Here is a 24,077-nt window from a genome sequence, read left to right as displayed (position 1 = left end):
ATCCACCTAACCTGCACATCCTTGACTGTAGGAGGAAACTGGAGCACCCGGAGGAAGCCCACGCAGACACGGGGAGAACATGCAAATTCCACACAGACAGTGACCCGAGCCGGGAATCGAATCCGGTCCCTGAAGCTGTGAGACAGCAGTGCTAACCACTAAGCCACCATGCCGCCCTGATGATATCAGAAGTATAGGTATCAGGAATGGATTGACAAACTGGGGCCCTCCTCTCTTGACAACAGAGGTTGGAGATCGTGAGCTATTTCAGTCCTATCAAATTTGGCAAGGTTCGGTAGAGGGGATACGGAGACTGACAGTGGAATCTTAGTGAGGGGATGACAGACCTGAAAGCCCTCAATATGAGGTGGCCTCAGTCACAGGCACCTTCAGAAATGTGTCCCGCAGTCCCCAGTGAATAATGTATCCGGGTGTGGGAGAAACTCTAATTAAAATAATCCAGCAGTGAAGCCCTTTTACTAAAACAAGAAAAAGGATAGTTTGCATCCCACCTTCATACTCAAACATACACAACTGCACATACATACACATGCACACACACACAGTGCACATGCACTAGCACGCACGCACACACACACACAGACATACGTGCAAACACGCACATGTACGCGCACGAACGCACATGCGCACGCACACATAATCAAGGACAGACACAGGGTTAGGTACAGAACAAAGCTCAAACATTCCCTCTGCACAGTCCCCATCAAACACTCCCAGGACAGGTACAGCACAGGGTTAAGTAAAATGTATAGTATCTCATCCTCTGTCTCGCTCTTTCTTTATCTTTTATTGTTTCTCCCTTTTTTTAACTTGTTGTGCTCCCTCATTCTCTCTCTCTCTTTCCACGCATTTCTGTCTCACTCTCTCTATCTGACTTTCTCTCTCTGGCTCTCTTTCTCTCCGTCTCTCTCTCATATGAAAAGTGATGCATTTTGGAAGAAATAATGTAGGGAGGAGTTATACAATAAATGGCAGAGTCATCAGGAGTATAGAAACACAGAGGGACCTAGGTATGCAAGTCCACAAATCCTTGAAGGTGGCAACACAGGTGGAGAAGGTGGTGAAGAAGGCATATGGCATGCTTGCCTTTATAGGATGGGGTATAGAGTATAAAAGCTGGAGTCTGATGATGCAGCTGTATAGAACGCTGGTTAGGCCACATTTGGAGTACTGCGTCCAGTTCTGGTCGCCACATTACCAGAAGGACGTGGAGGCGTTAGAGAGAGTGCAGAGAAGGTTTACCAGGATGTTGCCTGGTATGGAGGGTCTTAGCTATGAGGAGAGATTGGGTAAACTGGGGTTGTTCTCCCTGGAAAGACGGAGAATGAGGGGAGATCTAATAGAGCTGTACAAGATTATGAAGGGTATAGATAGGGTGAACAGTGGGAAGCTTTTTCCCAGGTCGGAGGTGATGATCACGAGGGGTCACGGGCTCAAGGTGAGAGGGGCGAAGTATAACTCAGATATCAGAGGGATGTTTTTTACACAGAGGGTGGTGGGGGCCTGGAATGCGCTGCCAAGTAGGGTGGTGGAGGCAGGCACGCTGACATCGTTTAAGACTTACCTGGATAGTCACATGAGCAGCCTGGGAATGGAGGGATACAAACGATTGGTCCAGTTGGACCAAGGAGCGGCACAGGCTTGGAGGGCCGAAGGGCCTGCTTCCTGTGCTGTACTGTTCTTTGTTCTTTAGGAATTAGGAGCAGGAGTAGGCCACTCAGCCCCTCGAACCTGCTCCGCCATTCAATACGATTGTGGCTGATCTGATTGTAATCCCAACCCCACATTCCTGCCGACCCTCGATAAACTTTCACCCCCTTGCTAATCGAGAATCTATCCTGCTCTGTCTTAAGAATATTCAAAGTCTCTGCTCCCACTACTTTTTGAGGAAGACAGTTCCAGAGACTCTGGAACTTCTGAGTGAAAACAATTCATCTCATCTCCACCTGAAATGGGCCGCCCCTTATTTTTAAACAGTGACTCCTAGTTCTAGATTTTCCAATTGTAATTGGACAAAGGGAATGTGAATGGTGATGATGATGAAGGCTGAGAGAGGTGCTAAAAGTGTCCATTAAGTGGTCAGAATGTGTGAATGGCAGAACAGAGGTACAGATTGTTAAAGGACTGCCTGAGGAATGTGGCAGTTGCCCACAAGTGGGGCTATTTGGAGGCAAGATGGAGAACAAAATTGGAGAGGTGGAAAAATAGAAGTAAGAATGAAAGGTGATAAAATGGATGAATGTAATGAAAAGATGAAATGAAATAAAATAAATGGAAATGGGGTGAAGGTGGTGGGGAGAGTTCATGCTCTGAAGTTGTTGAACTCAATGTTCAGTCCAGAAGTGCCCAATCAGAGGATGAGGTGCTGTTCCCGCAGTTTGCGTTGGGGTTCGCTTGAACATTACAAAAGGCCAAGAGTGGACATGTGTGCAGGAGAACAGGGTGCCGTTGAAGTGGCAAGTGACAGGAAGTTTTGGATCCTGCTTGCGGACAGACCGAAGGTGTTCAGCAAAGCAGTCATGCAGTCTGTGTTCAGTCTCTCCAATGTAGAGTAGACCGCATTGGGAGCAGTGAATGCAATAGACCAGATTGAAGGAGGTGCATGTGAAGTGCTGCTTCACCTGAAAGACGTGTTGGGCCCCAGGGATGGTGAGCAGGGAGGAGGTGAAAGGGCAGGTGTTGCACCTTCTACAATTGTATTCTGTCTCTCTCTCTCTCTTTCCACCCTCCCCCCCCCCCCCCCCCCGCCTCCCCCTGTCTCTCTCTCCCCCCCCCTCTCTTCCTCCTTCTCTCCCACTTGATTACATATTGTCTCTCACTGACTATCGCTATCACTATCCTGTTTTCTAGCTCTTCTCCCCATCTTTCCGTTTCCCCCGCTCTCCCATGCTAATACATTCTGTCTCTTTCTATCTCGCGCACTAGATCTCTCACTCTCTTCTCCCCATCTCTCTTCTCCTGGATGTGTTAAGCTCTCTCATAGAATCCCTACAGTGCAGAAAGAGGCCATTCGGCCCATCGAGTCTGCACCGACAACAATCCCACCCAGGCCCTATCCCCATAACCCCACATATGTACCCCACTAATCCCTCTAACCCACGCATCCTGGGACATTAAGGGTTAATTTAGCAAGGCCAATGCACCTAACCCGCATATCTTTGGAGTGTGGGAGGAAACCAGAGCACCCGGAGGAAACCCACACAGGAGAATGTGCAAACTCCACACAGACAGTGAGTCGAGGTCAGAATTGAACCCGGGTCCCTGGCTCTGTGAGGCAGCAGTGCTAACCATTGTGCCACCATGCCGCATCTCTCCCTCTCTCCCATGCTATCACATTCTCTCTCTCACTCTCTCCCACACTGACACACACTCTCTTTCACTCACTCCCATCCTGACACACTCTCTAAATCCCTTTCTCCCACACTATCACATTATCTCTCTCTCTCCCACACTGACACACACTCTCTCTCCCACGCTATCTCTCTCTCTCTCTCTCCCTCTCTGCAGGTGGCTTGCCTATATGCTGCTCATTCTCCTAGATGTGTTCATCCCTCTCTCACGCTACCGCTCTCTCTCTCTCTGCAGGTGGCTTGCCTATATGCTGCTCATTCTCCTGGATGTGTTAATCTGCCTTCTGGTTTTCCTGGGACTGCTGAGACAGGGGAACTGGCTGCTGATTGGGTAAGTATCCAGATGATAGACCAATCACTCTGTCTCACTCTCTCACTCTCTCCCACGCTATCACATTCTCTTTCTCTCTCTACCTCCCTCAATCTCTCTTCCTCATTTTCTCTGTCACTCTGTCACTCTGCCTCTCTCTCTTTCTCTCTTTGTTTCTCTCTAACTTGCTCTCTCTTTCTCTCCTTCTCTCCCTCTCTCCGTTTCTCTCCCTCTCTCCGTTTCTCTCCCTCTCTCCGTTTCTCTCCCTCTCTCCGTTTCTCTCCCTCTCTCCGTTTCTCTCCCTCTCTCCGTTTCTCTCCCTCTCTCCGTTTCTCTCCCTCGCTCCGTTTCTCTCCCTCTCTCCGTTTCTCTCCCTCTCTCCGTTTCTCTCTATCGCTCTGTTTCCCTCTCTGTTTCCCTCTCTCTGTCTCTTTGTCTCCATCTTTCTCACTTTTTGTTTTCCTCTGTCTCTCTCTCTCTCTCTCTCTCTGTCTCTATCTTTCTGTCACACTCTTTCTGTCTCTCTTTCCAACTCTTTCTGTGTGTCTCTGTCTGCCTCTCTCTCCGTTTCTCTGTCTCTCTCTCTCATTGTCTCTCTATCCCTCTGTCTCTTTGTCTCATCTTGCTCTGTCGCTCTCTCTCTGTCTCACTCTCTCTTTGTCTTCATTCTCTCACACCTGTATTTGTCTATCCTTGTCTCTTCCTCTCTCTCTCTCCCTGTCTTTCTTTCTCTCTCTGTCTCACTCTCTCATTTTGTCTTCAAATCTCTCACTCTGTCCCTCTCCTCTCTCTCACTCTTACACACCTTCAGTCTCTGTCCCTTTATCTCTGTCTCACTCACTCTGTCTCCATCATTCTCTATCTGTCCCTCTCGCTCCCTCTCTTTGTCACTCTTGTCTATATCTCTGTCTCTCTCCCTCTGTTCTTCATGCCAGTGCTATTCTGTGTTTGATGTGAACCCTGCATTTCCTGTCTCTTGTACAGACTCACAGCGTTATCCATGCTGGGGCTGATAGTGAGCTGGCTGTCTCTGGGTGTGGAGAGTGTGGCAGTGCTGGTAAGTGGCTGCGGGGGAGTAGCAGGAGGGACACGGGGTGGCAGAGCACCATTGACTGACCCCAACAAGGGGAAGCAGCTGAATGTAGTAAAGGGCGAGTCTCTGAGAGTTTGTCAGCCGATGCAGTATCTGTGAAATGCACTCAATGTGTTTATTCAGGAAACCTAATCGCTAATTTAAACACAGCAATATACCACAAAATGAGCAACTCTAAATCCAATACTCTCTCACGACTGACCCTCTGACAGTGAAGCACACTCTCAGTACTGACCCTCTGACAGTGCGGCACTCCCTCAGTACTGACCCTCTGACAGTGAAGCACACTCTCAGTACTGACTCTCTGACAGTGAAGCACACTCTCAGTACGACACTATGACAGTGCGGCACACCCTCAGTACTGACCCTCTGACAGTGCAGCACTCCCTCAGTACTGACCCTCTGACAGTGCAGCACTCCCTCAGTACTGACCCTCTGACAGTGCAGCACTCCCTCAGTACTGACCCTCTGACAGTGCAGCACTCCCTCAGTACTGACCCTCTGACAGTGCGGCACTCCCTCAGTACTGACCCTCTGACAGTGCAGCACTCCCTCAGTACTGACCCTCTGACAGTGCAGCACTCCCTCAGTACTGACCCTCTGACAGTGCGGCACTCCCTCAGTACTGACCCTCTGACAGTGAAGCACACTCTCAGTACTGACTCTGACAGTGAAGCACACTCTCAGTACGACACTATGACAGTGCGGCACACCCTCAGTACTGACCCTCTGACAGTGCAGCACTCCCTCAGTACTGACCCTCTGACAGTGCAGCACTCCCTCAGTACTGACCCTCTGACAGTGCAGCACTCCCTCAGTACTGACCCTCTGACAGTGCAGCACTCCCTCAGTACTGACCCTCTGACAGTGCGGCACTCCCTCAGTACTGACCCTCTGACAGTGCAGCACTCCCTCAGTACTGACCCTCTGACAGTGCAGCACTCCCTCAGTACTGACCCTCTGACAGTGCAGCACTCCCTCAGTACTGACCCTCTGACAGTGCAGCACTCCCTCAGTACTGACCCTCTGACAGTGCGGCACTCCCTCAGTACTGACCCTCTGACAGTGCGGCACTCCCCCAGCACTGACCCTCTGACAGTGCAGCACTCACTCAGTACTGACCCTCTGACAGTGCGGCACTCTCTCACTACTGACCCTCTGACAGTGCGGCACTCCCTCAGTACTAACCCTCTGACAGTGCGGCACTCCCCCAGCACTGACCCTCTGACAGTGCAGCACTCACTCAGTACTGACCCTCTGACAGTGCGGCACTCTCTCACTACTGACCCTCTGACAGTGCAGCACTCCCTCAGAACTGACCCTCTGACAGTGCGGCACTCTCTCACTACTGATCCTCAGACAGTGCGGCACTCACTTAGTACTGACCCTCTGACGGTGCAGCACTTCGTCATTACTGACCCCCTGACAGTGCGGTACTCCCTCAGTACTGACCCTCTGACAGTGCAGCACTCCCTCAGTACTGACCCTCTGACAGTGCGGCACTCCTTCAGTACTGACCCTCTGACAGTGCAGCACTCCCTCAGTGCTGACCCTCTGACAGTGCGGCACTCCCTCCGTACTGACCCTCTGACAGTGCAGCACTCTCTCAGCACTGACCCTCTGACAGTGCGGCACTCTCTCACTACTGACCCTCTGACAGTGCAGCACTCCCTCAGCACTGAACCTCTGACAGTGCGGCACTCCCTCAGAACTGACCCTCTGACAGTGCGGCACTCTCTCACTACTGATCCTCTGACAGTGCAGCACTCCCTTATTACTGACCTTCTGACAGTGCAGCACTCCCTCAGTACTGACCTTCTGACAGTGCAGCACTCCCTCAGCACTGACCCTCTGACACTGCGGCACTCCCTCAGAACTGACCCTCTGACAGTGCGGCACTCTCTCACTACTGATCCACTGACTGTGCAGCACTCCCTCAGTACTGACCCTCTGACAGTGCGGCACTCCCTCAGTACTGACCCTCTGACAGTGCGGCACTCCCTCAGTACTGACCCTCTGACAGTGCGGCACTCCCTCAGTACTGACCCTCTGACAGTGCAGCACTCCCTCACTACTGACCCTCTGACAGTGCGGCACTCCCTCAGTACTGACCCTCTGACAGTAGGTTTGGGATAACCGTGTTCGTGATTGGGGATGGGGATTGGGGAAGGGGGGTGGAGATTTGTTAAGGGGTGGTGGGGATTATTTAAGGGGGGGGTTGGGCTTTGTGTCGGTTGTTGAGAGGGGTGGGTTCTATGATTAGATTTGGAGTGAATGTCCTGATTTGCTGGTGTGTTCTGTTTTAACGAAAGGCGCTTGGTGATTTCTGCATCGACCCGGATTCCTCCATTATCAACATAACCCAGCCTGAACTGGGACTCAGTGCAGGTAAGAACGCAGGACTCGGGAGAAGGGGAGGGAACATGACATAGAGAGAGAAAGGGAGATAGCGAGGGTCACTGATACAGAGAGAGGGACTGAGAGAGATAGACTGAGGCAGAGCGAGGGAGACTGAGAAGAAATGGGAGGGGACCGAGTGAGAGAAAGTGTGAGAGGGAGACAGAAACGAGGAAAACGCCTGGAACCATCCAAAGAAAGAAAGCAAAGGCTCATCGAAAACCATCAATCCCCACCTTCACTCTGTCTCTAACCCCGTGCTGTACCTGTCCTGGGAATGTTTGATGGGAACAGTGTAGAGGGAGCTTTACTCTGTATCTAACCCCGTGCTGTACCTGTCCTGGGAGTGTTTGATGGGGACAGTGTAGAGGGAGCTTCACTCTGTATCTAACCCTGTGCCGTATCTGTCCTGGGAATGTTTGCTGGGAACAGTGTAGAGGGAGCTTTACTCTGTATCTAACCCCATGCTGTACCTGTCCTGGGAGTGTTTGATGGGGACAGTGTAGAGGGAGCTTTACTCTGTGTCTAACCCCGTGCTGTATCTGTCTGGGAATGTTTGATGGGGGACAGTGTAGAGGGAGCTTCACTCTGTATCTAACCCCGTGCTGTACCTGTCCTGGGAATGTTTGATGGGAACAGTGTAGAGGGAGCTTTACTCTGTATCTAACCCTGTGCTGTATCTGTCCTGGGAATGTTTGCTGGGAACAGTGTAGAGGGAGCTTTACTCTGTATCTAACCCTGTGCTGTATCTGTCCTGGGAATGTTTGATGGGAACAGTGTAACGGGAGCTTTTCTCTGTATCTAACCCCGTGCTGTATCTGTCCTGGGAGTGTTTGATGGGGACAGTGTAACGGGAGCTTTACTCTGTATCTAACCCCGTGCGGTACCTGTCCTGGGAGTGTTTGATGGGGACAGTGTGGAGGGAGCTTTACTCTGTATCTAACCCCGTGCGGTACCTGGCCTGGGAGTGTTTGATGGGGACAGTGTAGAGGGAGCTTTACCCTGTATCTAACCCCATGCTGTATCTGTCCTGGGAGTGTTTGATGGGGACAGTGTAGAGAGAGCTTTTCTCTGTATTTAACCCCGTGCTGTACCTGTCCTGGGAGTGTTTGATGGGGACAGTGTAGCGGAAGCTTTACTCTTGGTGATTAAGCTTTGCTCTCTCCCAGATTTACTCAGTTACTATTTAACCTGTGATGATGGGAGCCTCAACCCATTCCACCAGGTGAGTCTCACAGCTCCTTCTTTAACTATCATCGTCTCATATTATTTCTCACATTTTGCTCCTTCCCCCTTCACTCTATCTCTTACTCATTCTCTGTCACATAATCGCTATTCATCTCTCCCTCCGACAGGCTTTCTTCCGATCTCTCTCACTCCCCTCTTAATCCTCATTCTCTGCTTCCATTGTACTTTCCCTCTGTGACCATCTTCATTTCTCTCTCTTTCTCTCACTTTCACAAACCCTCCTTCTCTTTTTCTCTCTCTCTCACTTTCTCTCTCTGTGTCCCTCACGCTCTCTCAGCCCCCCCCCACCCCTCCCACCCTGCCCCCCCCCCCCCACCTCACCCTAAAGCCTCCACGTCCTTCTGGTAGTGTGGCGACCAGAACTGGACGCAATACTCCAAATGTGGCCGACCCAGCGTTCTATACAGCTGCAACATCAGACTCCAGCTTTTATACTCTATACCCCATCCTATAAAGGCAAGCATACCATATGCCTTCTTCACCACCTTCTCCACCTGTGCAGCCACCTTCAAGGATTTGTGGACTTGCACACCTAGGTCCCTCTGTGTTTCTATACTCTTGATGGCTCTGGCATTTATTGTATAACTCCCCCCTACATTAGTTCTTCCAAAATGCATCACTTCGCATTTATCTGGATTAAATTCCATCTGCCATTTCTCCGCCCAATTTTCCAGCCTATCTATATCCTGCTGTATTGTCCGACAATGTTCATCGCTATCCGCAAGTCCAGCCATCTTCGTGTCATCCGCAAACTTGCTGATAACACCAGTTACACCTTCTTCCAAATCATTTCTATATATATCACAAATAGCAGAGGTCCCAGTACAGAGCCCTGCGGAACACCACTGGTTACAGACCTCCAGTCGGAAAAAGACCCATCGGCCGCTACCCTCTGTCTCCTGTGGCCAAGCCAGTTCTCTACCCATCTAGCCACCTCTCCTTGTGTCCCATGAGCCTTAACCTTCTTAACCAACCTGCCATGAGGGACTTTGTCAAATGCCTTACTGAAATCCATATAGACGACATCCACGGCCCTTCCTTCGTCAATCGTTTTTGTCACTTCCTCAAAAAACTCCACCAAATTTGTAAGGCACGACCTCCCTCTTACAAAACCATGCTGTCTGTCACTAATGAGATTGTTCCGTTCTAAATGCACATACATCCTGTCTCTAAGAGTCCTCTCCAATAACTTCCCTATCACGGACGTCAAGCTCACTGGCCTATAATAACTCGGGTTATCCCTGCTACCCTTCTTAAATAACGGTACCACATTCGCTATCCTCCAATCCTCAGGGACCTCACCTGTGTCCAATGAAGAGACAAAGATTTTGGTCAGAGGCCCAGCAATTACATCTCTTGTCTCCCTGAGCAGTCGAGGATAGATGCCATCAGGCCCTGGGGATTTGTCAATTTTAATGTTACCTAAAAAACCTAACACTTCCTCCCTTGTAATGGAGATTCTCTCTAACGGGTCAACACCTCCCTCTGTGACACTCCCAGTCAACAAGTCCCTCTCCCTTGTGAATACCGATGCAAAGTATTCATTTAGGATCTCCCCTATTCCCTTGGGTTCTCAGCATAATTCCCCTCCTTTGTCCCCGAGAGGTCCGACTTTTTCCCTGACAACTCTTTTGTTCCTAACATATGAATAAAATGCCTTAGGATTCTCCTTAAGCCTGTCTGCCAAGAACATTTTGTGACTTCCTTTTGCCCTTCGAACTCCCCGTTTGAGTTCTTTCCTACTAAGAACATAAGAACATAAGAAATAGGAGCAGGAGTAGGCCATCTAGCCCCTCGAGCCTGCCCCGCCATTCAATAAGATCATGGCTGATCTGACTTGGATCAGTACCACTTACCCGCCTGATCCCCATAACCCTTAATTCCCTTACCGATCAGGAATCCATCCATCCGCGCTTTAAACATATTCAGCGAGGTAGCCTCCACCACCTCAGTGGGCAGAGAATTCCAGAGATTCACCACCCTCTGGGAGAAGAAGTTCCTCCTCAACTCTGTCTTAAACCGACCCCCCTTTATTTTGAGGCTGTGTCCTCCAGTTTTAACTTCCTTACTAAGTGGAAAGAACCTCTCCGCCTCCACCCTATCCAGCCCCCGCATTATCTTATAAGTCTCCATAAGATCCCCCCTCATCCTTCTAAACTCCAACGAGTACAAACCCAATCTCCTCAGCCTCTCCTCATAATCCAAACCCCTCATCTCCGGTATCAACCTGGTGAACCTTCTCTGCACTCCCTCCAATGCCAATATATCCTTCCTCATATAAGGGGACCAATACTGCACACAGTATTCCAGCTGCGGCCTCACCAATGCCCTGTACAGGTACTCTCTCTGTATTCCTCCAGAGCTGCATCTGTTTTCAGTTGCCTGGACTTAACATACGCCTCTCTTTTCTTTTTGATCAGATTTTCAATTTCCCTGGCTATCCACGGCTCTCGAATCCTACCTTTCCTATCCTTCCTTTTTACAGGCACATGCCTGTCCTGCAGCCTTATCAACTGTTCCTTTAAAAGACTCCCACATGCCAGATGTGGACTTACCCCCGAACAGCCCCTCCCAATCAACGGCCACCAATTCCTGCCTAATCCGGCTATAGTTAGCCTTCCCCCAATTTAGCACCCTACCCTGAGGACAACACTCGTCCTTGTCCATTACTATCCTAAAGTTAACAGAGTTGTGGTCACTATTTGCCACATGTTCCCCTACCGAAACATTGACGACCTGACCGGGCTCATTTTCCAGAACTAGATCCAGTATAGCCCCCTCTCGAGTTGGGCTATCTACATACTGTTCCAAAGAACTTTCCAGTACGCATTTTATAAATTCCTCCCCGTCCAGACCCCCAGCCCTAAGCACATTCCAGTCTATACCAGGGAAATGGAAGTCTCCCACTACAACAACCCTATTTTTTCTGCACATATCCAGAATCTCCTGACATATCCGTTCCTTCACTTCCTGTGGGCTGTTGGGTGGCCTGTAGTATACCCCCAGCACAGTGATTGCACCTTTCCTGTTTCTGAGCTCCACCCACAGCGACTCATTACATGACCCCTCTAAATTGTCCACCCTCTGCACCGTTGTAATATCCCTAACTAATATCGCTACTCCCCCACGTTTTTTAGCCCCTCCCCTATCTCGCCTAAAACACTTATACCCCGGAATATTCAGCTGCCGGTCCTATCCTTCTTTTAACCAAGTCTCCGTCACCGCAACCACATCCAAGTTCCGCGTAAGCATTAAGGCCCTAAGTTCGTCTGTCTTACCCGTTACGCTCCTTGCACTGAAGCAGATGCACTCCAGACCTCCAGGCCCACTCAGGTCATCCTGCTCCAGAATGCTCTTCTTCTTAGCTAGCCTTGCCCTGGCCCCCAGCTCGACCCCAGCCTCAGTACTTACTGACATACTGTTTTGATCCCCATCCCCCTGCCACACTAGTTTAAACCCTGCCGAAACACTCTTGCAAAACTCCCAGCCAGGATATTTGAGCCCTTCCAGTTAAGGTGTAACCCATCCTTTCCGTACAGGTGCCATCCTCTCTTGAAGACTTCCCAATGATCTATGAATTTGAAACCCTCACTCTTGCACCAGTCCTTTAACCACGTGTTCAATTGTAGAATCTCCCTGCTCCTGGCCTCACTAGCACTAGGCACCAGGAGCAGTCCAGAGATTGCTACCCTGGAGGCCTTATTTTTTAGCCAAGCACCCATCTCCCTGAATTGCTCTCGTATGACCCCCCTGCTCTTTCTATCTACGTCATTTTCACCAATGTGTACAATTACATCTGTTTGATTACCTTCCCTTTTTAATATGCTTCCTACCCCCTCGGAGACATCCAGTACCCCGGCACCAGGGAGGCAGCCTACCATCCTGGAGTCTCGTTCGCGCCCGCAGAACCGCTTGTCCATGCCCCTAACCATTGCGTCCCCCACCACTATCGCTCTCCTAAACCCCTTCTTTCCCTTCCGGACCTCTGAGCCTGTCTCCGTGCAGGCGATCTGGTCCTCGTGGCTTACCCCTGGAGGGTCATCCCCCCTGCACAGAATCCAAAACAATATACCTATTTTGGAGGGCAACCACAGGGGATCCCTCCACAGACTGCTCACTCCCTTCCCCTCTCCCATCTGTTGCCCAGCCCTTACTATTATGGGAGACTGCCACTGGGGTACTTTCTGGTACATCACCCTTCTGACTTTTACCCTTCCTAACTGTGACCCACTTGTCTTCCTTCTGAGGCCCTGGTGTGACTACCTGCTTACAACTTCTATCTATTATTTTCTCATTTTCCCTGACTAAACTGAGGTTATCGAGCCGCAGCTCCAGCTCCCTTACACGGTCCCTCAGGAGTTGCAGTTCCATGCATCTGGCACAGATATGGACCTCCGGGAGGCAAGTCGTCTCCAGGAACTCCCACATCCCACACCGAATGCAGCGAACTGGCCCCTCTCTCACACCTGCCATTTCCTTTATAGTTTTGGGAAAAAAAACAACAACCTTCCTTGCCTCCCTCATTCTCTCTCTCTCTCTCTCACCTCTCTCTCTCCCTCACGCTCTCTCTCTCCCTGGCTTTCTCTCTCTGTCTCTTGCTCTCTCTCTCTGTCTCTCTAACTCTCTCTCTCTGTCTCTCTAACTCTTTATCTCTTCCTCCACCCCCCCCCCCCCATACTCGCTCCCTCATTCTCACCATCTCCCCTTCTCTCCTTCTCTCTCTCTCTCTCTTTTCTCTTCTTCCTCATTCTCCCCCTCACCCGCTTCTCTCTATTGCTCTCCCTCCTCCTCCTCCTCCTCCTCCTCCTCCTCCTCCTCCCCACCCCCCCCCCCCCCCCCCCCCCCGCCCCCCCCGGCTTTCTCTGACTGCCTGACTTTCTCTCTCCTTCTGTCCCACTTTCACTCTCTCTCCTTTTCACCCTACTCATCTCCTCTGTACTTCCTTCCCTCTATCCTTCTCTTTCTCCCTCTTTATCTGTCCATCACTCTACTCCACTGCCCCCTTTTCTCTCTCGTTCACGCACTCTGCCCCTATGCCCCCCATTTTTCTCTCTCTCTCTCTCCCTCTCTCACTCAATTCTCCCTCTCCCTTTTCTTCTTCTCTCGCACTTCTCCTTACTCTCCTCCTTTGCATGTTATCGCTCTCTCTCTCCTCTCCCCCTTTCTCTTCCACTGTCTCTTTCTCTCAACGTTAAGGATCTCTGTGCACAGCTAACTTTTGAACAGAGATGTGTCCTCCCAGTTACTCTCTAAAATAATGCCACACTAAGATTTCATGCTTTCAGACACTTATTGCAACAAATGACAAAAAGCATCGATGACTAAATGTCACTTTCATTCTGTACACAACTTATAGATTGAACTGCAGAGAGGAACATGCCCCTTGTTATCAATTACACATCACACATTTCACAGAATCACAGTCCATATTTGTCCCCAACTTCCACTCGGTTCCCGTCTGCCCTCATCACCAAGGAGTAACCTCGAGCATCATCTCCAAATGTTTTCCTTCATTTCTGGAGAGTTCCTTCAATGCACTGCCAGCAGTAACTCCTGGTCCAATGACTCCTCCCCTCTGGCTATGCCAGGATAAATCTCCTGGAATCCCGAGAAGGTTGCAGGGTGCGTCCCTCCAACGCGAGACCATCTTCCTCCTGCATCCGGCTGTGGCAGGCCACAGAGCCGGGGCAGCCTCTTCCCCTCAGCCGACCACCCGACCCTTCTGCGTGTCCGGGATAGTCATTGTTTTGTAGGGAAGCCTGTAACCCGATCTCAAAGATGGCCTTCCCTGCCCATTTCCCCATGGTAACGTGAAGCACACTAACCCAGCATCCAGGGGAAATGCTAATTAGCTATTCTTGACCTTTCATCTTTGAAATAAATGGATCGTTTCAAACTGTTCACAGCTTGATGCCAACGACACCTTTCTGGAACTTTGGGAGACTCAAAATCTACTCTTTGTCAGGTCAGAGACATCTGCTGATGTCTCAAAGCATAAATACCTTCACTGTCCTCTCAGTAAATCTTCCTATGATCTGGAACAATCAAACCATGATGTGGAGATGCCGGTGTTGGACTGGGGTGGGCAGAGTAAGAAGTCTCACAACACCAGGTTAAAGTCCAACAGGTTTATTTAGCAGCACAAGCTTTCAGAGCACAGAGCTCCGAAAGCCTGTGAATCAAATAAACCTGTTGGACTTTAACCTGGTGCTGTGAGACTTCTTTCAATCAAACCACCTTGGCTTGCAGTGAGGCAGACACCCCTACCACGGTGTCAGTACTGAGGGAGCGCTGCACTGTCGGAGGTAGATGTATATACTCTCGGACTTGAGCTCCATAATACAGGCCAATGCTCCCTCTAGTGTCAGTACTGAGGGAGTGCTGCACTGTTGAAGGTAAATGTATATACTTTAGGACTTGAGCTCCATAATACAGGCCAATGCTCCCTCTAGTGCCAGTACTGAGGGAGCGCTGCACTGTCGGAGGTAGATGTATATACTCCAGGATTTGAGCTCCATAATCCAGGCCAACATTTCCCCTGATGCCAGTTCTGAGCGAGCGCTTCACTTTCGGAGGTAGATATCTCTGTAACTCTCCCTCTCGGTCTCTCTTCACAGAGTTTGACCCTCTCTCATAGGGCGATGAGCACCATCCATTCTCAGATCCATAGTCTGGAGAGAGGAGCCATTGCAGAGTTCCCATCAGCACAGGTAATGTACCGAGATGGGGGATGATGGCACTGAGGACAAAGAGGGTGGGGACTTGGGTTGTGGAGGTTAACTGAACATGGCAGTGTGGGTGTGCATAGATCACAAGAACATTAGGAGGAGGAGTAGGCCACTCGGCCCTTCGATCCTGCTCCCTCATTCCATAAGATGACGGCCGATCTGACTGGAACCTCAACCCAACGTTCCTGCTTATTTTGCCTCCATAACCCTTGACCCCATTGTCAATCAGTAACCTGTCTAATATTCAATGAGCCACAGCCCCTACTGCTCTCTAGGGGAGGGGGGATGGGGCAATGGAGGGAGAATTCCACAGAGAATGAATCACCCTCCCGCTCTGAGAGAAGAAATTCCTCCTTGTCTCTGTTTTTAATGGGCCACTCCCTTACTCTGAGATTACATCCCTCTGGTCCCAGACTCTCCCACAAGTGGGGGGGGGGGGAAGAACCCCAAAGCATGTACACAGTCAATCTCCCCCCCCCCCCCCCCCCACACCCCGAGAATCTGATATGTCTCAATAAGGTATCCTCTCATTCTTCTGAACTCCAGTGAGTACAGGTCCTACCTACTCAGCCTGTCCTCATAAGAAAATCCTGCCCTATCCGGGATTGACCAAGTGAACCTTCTCTGGACTACCGCCAATGCCAGTATACCTTTCCTTAGATAAGGGGACTAAAACTGTTCACACTATTCCAGGCGCGGTCTAATTAGTGCCTTGTATAGATTCAGCAAAACTCCCCAATTTTTATAAAGGCAAAATACAGCGGATGCTGGAATCTGAAACACAAACAGAAAATGCTGGAAAATCTCAGCAGGTCTGACAGCCTCTGTGGAGAGAGAGAATAGAGCCAACGTTTTGAGTCTGGATGACCCATAAACTCGAAATGTTGGCTCTATTCTCCCTCCACAGATGCTGTCAGACCTGCTGAAATTTTCCAGCGTTTTCTGTTTTTGTTCCCTCCATCGTTTTATAGAATCATAGAATCCTACAGTGCAGAAGAAGGTCATGCAGCCCATCGCGTCTGTACCGACCACAGTCCCACCCAGGCCCTATTCCCCTAACCCCACATATTTACCCTGCTAATCCCCTGACACTAAGGGTCAATTTAGCATGGCCAATCCACCTAATCCGCACATCCTCCCTCCCACCCCCCCGGAAGAGAATGGGTGACCACCAGGCAGAGCAAGAGAGATAGGCAGGTAGTGCAGGAATCTCCTATGGCCATTCCCCTGCAAAACAGATACACCGCTTTGGATGGTGTTGAGGGAATGACCTCTCTAGGGAAAGCAGCAGCAGCCAAACTCGTTGCACCACGGTTGGTTCTGCTGCAGAGGGGAGGGGTAAAAAGTATGCCAGTGCAATAGTTATAGGGGATTCAATTGTAAGGGGAATAGACAGGTATATCTGTGGCCGCAAACAAGACTCCAGAATGGTATGTTGCCTCCCTGGTGCTCGGGTCAAGGATGTCTCGGAGCGGCTGCAGGATATTCGGAAGGGGAAGGCAAACAGCCAGTGGTCGTAGTACACATTGGTACAAGTGACATAGGTAAAAAAAGGGATGAGGTCCTAAAAGCAGAATACAGGGAGCCAGGAAGAAAATTAAGAAATCGGACCTCAAAGGTAGTGAGCTCAGGATTACTACTGGTGCCACGTGCCAGTCAGAGTAGAAATGAGAGGATATATCGGATAAATGCGTGGCTGAAATGATGGTGTCAGGGGGAGGGTTTCAGATTCCTGGGGCACTGGGACCGGTTCTGGAGGAGGTGGGACCTGTACAAATTGGACGGGTTAGACCTGGGCAGGACTGGGACCGATGTCCTCGGGGGAATGTTTCCTAAAGCGGTTGGGGAGGGTTTAAACTAATATGCCAGGGGGATGGGAACCTATGTAAGGAGTCCGAGAAGGAGGGAGCAAGGACAAAATGTGGGGAGAAGGTTCCAACTACATCAAAACTCAGGAAAAAAGTTAAAAGGAAGGAGAACTCAGGAGATGTTATTAATGGAAGTGTTAGAATTCAAAAAGAAGGTGCAAAAACAAGCATAAGGGCACTTTATCTGAATGCTCATAGCATTCGAAACAAGGTAAATGAGTTGACGGCACAAATCATTGCGAACGAGTATGATTTGGTGGCCATTACAGAGACATGGTTGCAGGATGGTCACGACTGGGAGTTGAATATCCAGGGGTATCAGACTGCTCGGAGGGACTGACAGGAAGATAAGGGAGGTGATGTAGCTCTGATATTTAAGGATGATATCAGGGAGGTAGTGAGAGATGATATAGGTCCTATGGAAAAAAAAGGTTGAATCCATTTGGGTGGAAATTAGAAATAGTAAGGAGAAAAAGTCACCGATAGGTGTAGTCCATAGGCCACCAAATAATGACATGATGGTGGGGCGAGAAATAAACAAAGAAATAACTGATGCATGTAAAACTGGTACAGCAATTATTATGGGGGAGTTTAATCTACATATCAATTGGTCAAACCAGATCGGTCAAGGCAGCCTTGAGGAGGAGTTCATAGAATGTATCCTCGATAGCTTCTTTGAACAGTATGTAATGGAATCTACAAGGGAGCAAACTATCCCAGATCTGATCCTGTGTAATGAGGCGGGAATAATTAATGACCTTGTAGTTCGGGATCCTTGGAAGAAGCGATCACAGTATGGTTGAATTTAAAATACAGATAGAGCGTGAGAAGGTAAAATCCAATACCAGTGTCTTGTGCTTAAACAAAGGGGACTATAAAGGGATGTTTTTATGGGTTATAGGGATCAGGCGGGTAAGTGGAACTGATCCACTTCAGATCAGCCATGATCTTATTGAATGGCAGGGCAGGCTCAAGGGGCTAGATGGCCTACTCCTGCTCCTACTTCTTATGTTCTTATGTTCTTCTTTTTCTTCTTATGATGAGGGAGGAGTTGGCTAAGGTAGATTGGGAGCAAAAACTTTATGGTGGGACAACTGAGGAATAGTGGAGGATTTTCAAAGCAATCTTTCACAGTGCTCAGCAAAAGTATATACCAGTGATAAGGAAGGACTGTAGAAAAAGAGATAATCAGCCATGGATATCTAAGGAAATAAAGGAGGGTATCAAATTGAAAGAAAATGCATACAAAGTGGCAAAGATTAGTGGGAACCGAGAGGATTGGGAAATCTTTAAAGGTCAGCAGAAAGCCACGAAAAAAGCTATAAAGAAAGGTAAGATGGATTATGAGAGTAAACTAGCTCAGAATATAAAAACAGATAGCAAAAGTTTCTGCAAATGTATAAAATGAAAAAGAGTGGTTAAAGTAAACACTGGTCCTTTAGAGGACGAGAAGGGGGATGTAATAACTGGAAATGAGAAAATGGCTGAGGCATTGAACAGGTATTTTGTATAGGGTCTTCACAGTGGAAGAAACAAATAACTTGCCAAAAATTGATGACAGGAAGGCTATGGCAGGTGAGAACCTAAAAACTATCATTATCACGAAAGAGGTAGTGTTGGGCAAGTTAATGGGGCTAAAGGTAGACAAGTCTCCTCGTCCTGATGGAATGCATCCCAGGGTACTAAAAGAGATGGTGGGAGAAATAGCAAATGCACTCATGGTAGTTTACCAAAATTTGCTGGACTCTGGGGTGGTTCCCGCAGATTGGAAAACAGCAAATGTGACGCCACTGCTTAAAAAAGGATGTAGACAAAAGGCGGGTAACTATAGTACGGTTAGCTTAACTTCTAGTAGGGAAAATGCTTGAATCAATCATCAAGGAAGAAATAGCGAGACATCTGGATATAAATTGTCCCATTGGTAAGACGCAGCATGGGTTCATGAAGGGCAGGTCATGTTTGACTAATTTGGTGGAATTCTTTGAGAACATTACATGTGCAGTGGACAATGGGGAACCTGTGGATGTGGTGTATCTGGATTTCCAGAAGGCATTTGACAAGGTGCCGCACCAAAGACTGCTACGTAAGATGAAAGTGCACACTGTTACGTGTAATGTATTAGCATGGATAGAGGATTGGTTAACTAACAGAAAGCAAAGAGTGGGGGTAAATGGGTGTTTTTCTGGTTGGCGATCAGTGACTAGTGGTGTGCCTCAGGGATCCATGTTGGGACCGCAATTGTTTACGATTTACATAGATGATTTGGATTTGGGGACCAAGTGTACTGTGTCAAAATTCGCAGATAACACTAAGATGGGTGGAAGAACAAAGTGTGCAGAGGACGCTGAAAGTCTGCAAAGAGATATAGATAATCTAAGTGAATGGGCGAGGGTCTGGCAGATGGAGTACAATGTTGGTAAATGTGAGGTCATCCATTTTGGTAGGAATAACAGCAAAATGGACTATTATTTAAATGGTAAAAAATTGCAGCATGCTGCTGTGCAGAGGGAGCTGGGTGTCCTTGTGCAGGAATCTCAAGGAGTTGATCTGCAGATACAGCAGGTAATTAAGAAGGCAAATGGAATTTTGTCTTTCATTGCTAGAGGGATGGAGTTTAAAAACAGCGAGATTATGTTGCAGCTGTATAAGGTGCTGGTGAGGCCACACCTGGAGTACTGTGTACAGTTTTGGTCTCCTTACTTGAGAAAGGATATACTGGCACTGGAGGGGGTGCAGAGGAGATTCACGAGTTTGATTCCGGAGTTGATAGGGTTGGCTTATAAGGAGAGACAGAGTAGACTGGGGCTATACTCATTGGAATTCAGAAGAATGAGGGGAGATCTTGTAGAAACATACAAGATTATGAAGGGAATAGATAAGATAGAAGCAGGGAAGTTGTTTCCACTGGCAGGTGTAATAAGAACTCGGGGGCATTGCCTCAAAATAAGGGGAAGCAGATTTAGGACTGAGTTGAGGAAGAACTTCTTCACACAAAGGGTTGTGAATCTGTGGAATTCCCTGCCCAGTGAAGCAATTGAGGCTACCTCATTGAATGTTTTTAAGGCAAGGATAGATAAATTTTAGAACAGTAAAGGAATTAAGCGTTATGGTGAGCGGGTGGGTAAGTGGAGCTGAGTCCACAAAAAGATCAGCCATGATCTTATTGAATGGCGGAGCAGGCTCGAGGGGCCAGATGGCCTACTCCTTCTCCTAGTTCTTATGTTCTTTGGAGTTTGGGAGGAAACCGGAGCACCTGGAGGAAACCCACGTAGACAGGGGAGGAATGTGTAAATTCCACACAGACAGTGACCCGAGCTGGAATTGAACCTGGGTCCCTGGTGCTGTGAGGCAGCAGTGCTAACCACTGTGCCACCGTGCCCGCTCTATTCCCTTTGGAATAAAGGCCAACATTGCACTGACTTCTCTGATGATCTGCTGAACTTGCACGCTAGCTTTTTGTGATTGATGCACGAGGATCCCCAAATCCCTCAGTGCCGGAACTTTCTGCAGTCTTTCTCCATAGAAATAATATTCAGCTCCTTTATTCTTCCTACCAAAGTGCATGAATTCACACTTTCTTGCTCCATCTGCCAAGATTTTGCCCACGTACTTAACCTATCTTTATCCCTCTGGAGACTCTTTGTGTCATCCACAAACTTGCCATTTCCCAAGTCATGAAAATATATTGTAAATAATTGTGGTCCCAGCACTGATCCCTGTGGCACTCCACTAGTTACAGGTTGCTATTCTGAAAATGGCCTTCTTATTCCAACTCTCTATCTTCTATCATAGAGTATTAGAGGTTTGGTCCTTTGGCCCAACTTGTCTATGCCATCCATTTTTTTAATCACTAAGCTAATCCCAGTTGCCCGCGTTTGGCCCATATCCCTCTATACCCATCTTACTCATGTAATTGTCTGAATGCTTTTTAAAAGTCAAATTGTATCAGCTTCTACTACTACCTCTGGCAGCTTGTTCCAGACACTCACCACCCTCTGTGTGAAACAATTGCCCCTCTGGACCCTTTTGTATGTCTTAGTCAATCTCTATCCATGCTAATATACTACCCCCAGCACCACGGGTTCTTATTTATTAAGGATCCTTTTGTGCGGTACCTTATCAAATATCCTCAAGGCAGAGTTAGGTAGATTCTTGATAAGTGATGGGGTGAAATGTTAACGGGGGGACGGGGGAGGCAGTAATATGGGGTTGGGGTTACAATCAGATCAGTCATGATCTTATGAATGGTGGAGCAGGCTTGATGGACCCAATGAACTACTTCTGCTCCGAATTTGTATATACGTATCATAGAAATCATAGAAACCCTACAGTACAGAAAGAGGTCATTCGGCCCATCGAGTCCGCACCGACCACAATCCCACCCAGGCCCTACCCCCATATCCCTACATATTTACCCACTAATCCCTCTAACCTACGCATCTCAGGACACTAAGGGCAATTTTTAGCACGGCCAATCCACCTGACCTGCACATCTTTGGACCGTGGGAGGAAACCGGAGCACCCGGAGGAAACCCACGCAGACACGAGGAGAATGTGCAAACTCCACACAGGCAGTGACCCAAGCCGGGAATCGAACCCAGGTCCCTGGAGCTGTGAAGCAGTAGTGCTACCAATGTGCTACCGTGCTGTATGTCGCATGTGTGATGGGCATTCAAGTTGGGGTAAGCAGCAAGCAACTGAGATGAGGATAGAGTGAGAGAAGATTCTGATCCCACCGAATGCCTTGAGCTCAGCTCCCCCTGACTCCTGTTCCATTCTGCTCTGACCCAGTGTGTCTCTCCACTCTGTCACAGACCAGTCTGCACGCAACCCAGCAGACCCTGAATACGACCGAGCAAATCTTCCATCACCTCACAGCCTTGATCCACTGTCGAGGTTTCAATAAGGTGGGTAGGTGGTGGAGTGAGGGAGACGGGGAGAGGGTGGGGGATTGAGGGAGACAGGGAGAGGGTGGGGATTGAGGGAGACGGGGGAGAGGGTGGGGGATTGAGGGAGACGGGGAGAGGGTGGGGATTGAGGGAGACGGGGAGAGGGTGGGGATTGAGGGAGACGGGGAGAGGGTGGGGATTGAGGGAGACGGGGAGAGGGTGGGGATTGAGGGAGATGGGGAGAGGGTGGGGATTGAGGGAGACGGGGAAAGGGTGGGGATTGAGGGAGACGGGGAGAGGGTGGGGATTGAGGGAGACGGGGAGAGGGTGGGGATTGAGGGAGACGGGGAGAGGGTGGGGATTGAGGGAGACGGGGAGATGGTGGGGATTGAGGGAGACGGGGAGAGGGTGGGGATTGAGGGAGACGGGGAGAGGGTGGGGATTGAGGGAGACGGGGAGAGGGTGGGGATTGAGGGAGACGGGGAGAAGATGAGTGGGGAGTGGAACACCTCGACTCTAATCGCTTTCCGCTCTGTTTCTTCCTGTTCCTGTGCAGCATTATGTGGAGGTTTTAAGAGGAATTTGTTACAATGCAATGGAGGGAACTCTCTATCTGTGCGTCTTCTCCTTCCTGACTCTCCTCTCGTACTGCTCCACCGTATACACCTTGCCCCGAATCTGGCAGAAACTCAAACACGACAGGTGAGTTCAACACCTGGAGCGTTCCAGAATCGGGAGGAAAGGAGGGTGTGAGTGAGAGAAATTGATGAGTGCAGAGAGGGAATGGGGGAAGAGAGTGAGAGCCGAGAAGGTTAGGCGGAGTGAGGAAGGTAGAGTGGGTGAGGGAAGGGGTGAAAGGCGAGGGAATGAGGGGCTGGTTTCAGGGCAAGCTGTGAGAGGGAGAGTGGGAGAGATCGGGAGTGCGGGGGTGGAGTTAAGAGAACAGGGAGTGAGAGACGAATGGGTAAGATGGGAGGGAGTCAGCGGGGGGAGTGAGGAGGAGTGAAGAAGGTGAGTGAGGGGGAGGGAGGGAGTGCGGCAAGACAGAATGAGGGTGGAGGGAGTGAAAGGGGATGGAATGGGAGGAGATGGAGAGGGGGTGAGAGTGAGAAAGGGATGCCTGAGAGGGGTGAGGGGTGAAGGAAAGTGTGAAATGGTGATGAGAGGCAGGGGGTTGTGAGTGTGGACACTACGGGCGCACTTTTACCGGCAGGTCCGCCCGAGGTTCGTACAATCCCACCCGAGGCCAACAGAGAATGCCGTTCTCTGAGCCTCGCCCTCCCCCGGGATCAGGGCCGGCGTGCTGGTAAAATTCCGGCCTGTGAGTGTGGACACCATGAGGGAGGCGATAGTGAGGGCAGGTTACTGAGCAGCCCAGTGTTGAGGGAGTGTTTGATGAGCGAGGGTTGGGTGAGGGACTGGGTGTTGAGGATTTTGTATTTTCTGTCCACTGACATCTTCCTCCGCTTTTAACCTTCTCTCCATCTCCTCCTTTCTCCATCCCCTCTCTCACTTCACCTGCTCCATCCATCCCTCCCGCCCCCCTCTCCCGCCCCAATTGTGTAGGCCGCCCAATCTGAGGGACATCGAGGAGGACGAGGACCCCTTCAGCCCCGAGTGTCGGAGACCCCGCCACCTTGCCAGACCGGCTATGCCCGCATTCTACGCCTATGCCAGCAGCTTTGCTGGGCAGGGTAGTGCCCAGGCCAGTGCTCCACCCATCTCCAGTACCCACATCGCCCATTACATGTGACTCCCTCCACCAAGGGACGGCAGCGGGGGAGAGAGTTCAGGGGGATGGAGGATCAGGGGGACTTGGGAGTCGGTGGGACTGTGGATGAGGTAGGAGGGGTAATTGCCATTGCCTGGCTTCAGGTCAAAGCACCAAGCTGCTGCTGTGGAGGTCAAAGGTCAGCTATGACACGCCCATGGCGACAGCACTGAGAAGGAGATGGAGAGATTCGGATTGTGCAGCAGTTCACACCGTGTGGAATCGAGGTGTCCCAATTCATCATTTATTCCGGTGTCAAAATCCACAGCCAGAGTCTCACCAATCTCCCCACACTGACACGCTATCTGTTTGTGAACAGAATTCCCACTCACCTGAAGAAGGGGCTTGCAGCTCCGAAAGCTTGTGTGGCTTTTGCTACCAAATAAACCTGTTGGACTTTAA

At 49.7% G+C, this 24,077-nt stretch overlaps 1 protein-coding gene across 1 annotated transcript; it reads left to right on the top strand.

Annotated features, from left to right (window-relative positions):
* The first annotated feature begins 659 nt into the window (after positions 1-659).
* LOC144487205 (protein tweety homolog 1-like) lies at positions 660-24,075 on the top strand. Its single transcript, XM_078205260.1, has 9 exons — positions 660-743; positions 3,607-3,702; positions 4,666-4,738; positions 7,087-7,162; positions 8,341-8,396; positions 15,037-15,129; positions 21,830-21,922; positions 22,461-22,606; positions 23,471-24,075. Exons 2-9 carry the CDS (start codon positions 3,620-3,622, stop codon positions 23,655-23,657), a joined length of 807 nt encoding a protein of 268 aa, XP_078061386.1. The 5' UTR covers positions 660-743; positions 3,607-3,619; the 3' UTR covers positions 23,658-24,075.
* Positions 24,076-24,077: the final 2 nt, after the last annotated feature.

Source organism: Mustelus asterias, unplaced genomic scaffold (assembly GCF_964213995.1).
Source record: "Mustelus asterias unplaced genomic scaffold, sMusAst1.hap1.1 HAP1_SCAFFOLD_644, whole genome shotgun sequence".
NCBI classification, from domain to species: Eukaryota; Metazoa; Chordata; class Chondrichthyes; order Carcharhiniformes; family Triakidae; genus Mustelus; species Mustelus asterias.
The sequence above is the reverse complement of the archived record's forward strand: the minus strand, read 5'-3'. Positions and strand labels throughout refer to the sequence as shown.

Bases quoted from the DNA above. Each gene is read 5' to 3' on its own strand.
- LOC144487205 (XM_078205260.1), top strand. From the start codon at position 3,620: ATGCTGCTCATTCTCCTGGATGTGTTAATCTGCCTTCTGGTTTTCCTG. The intron at 15,130-21,829 runs GTAATGTACCGA...ACTCTGTCACAG, and splicing joins CAGAGTTCCCATCAGCACAG to ACCAGTCTGCACGCAACCCA. The intron at 22,607-23,470 runs GTGAGTTCAACA...CCAATTGTGTAG, and splicing joins CAGAAACTCAAACACGACAG to GCCGCCCAATCTGAGGGACA.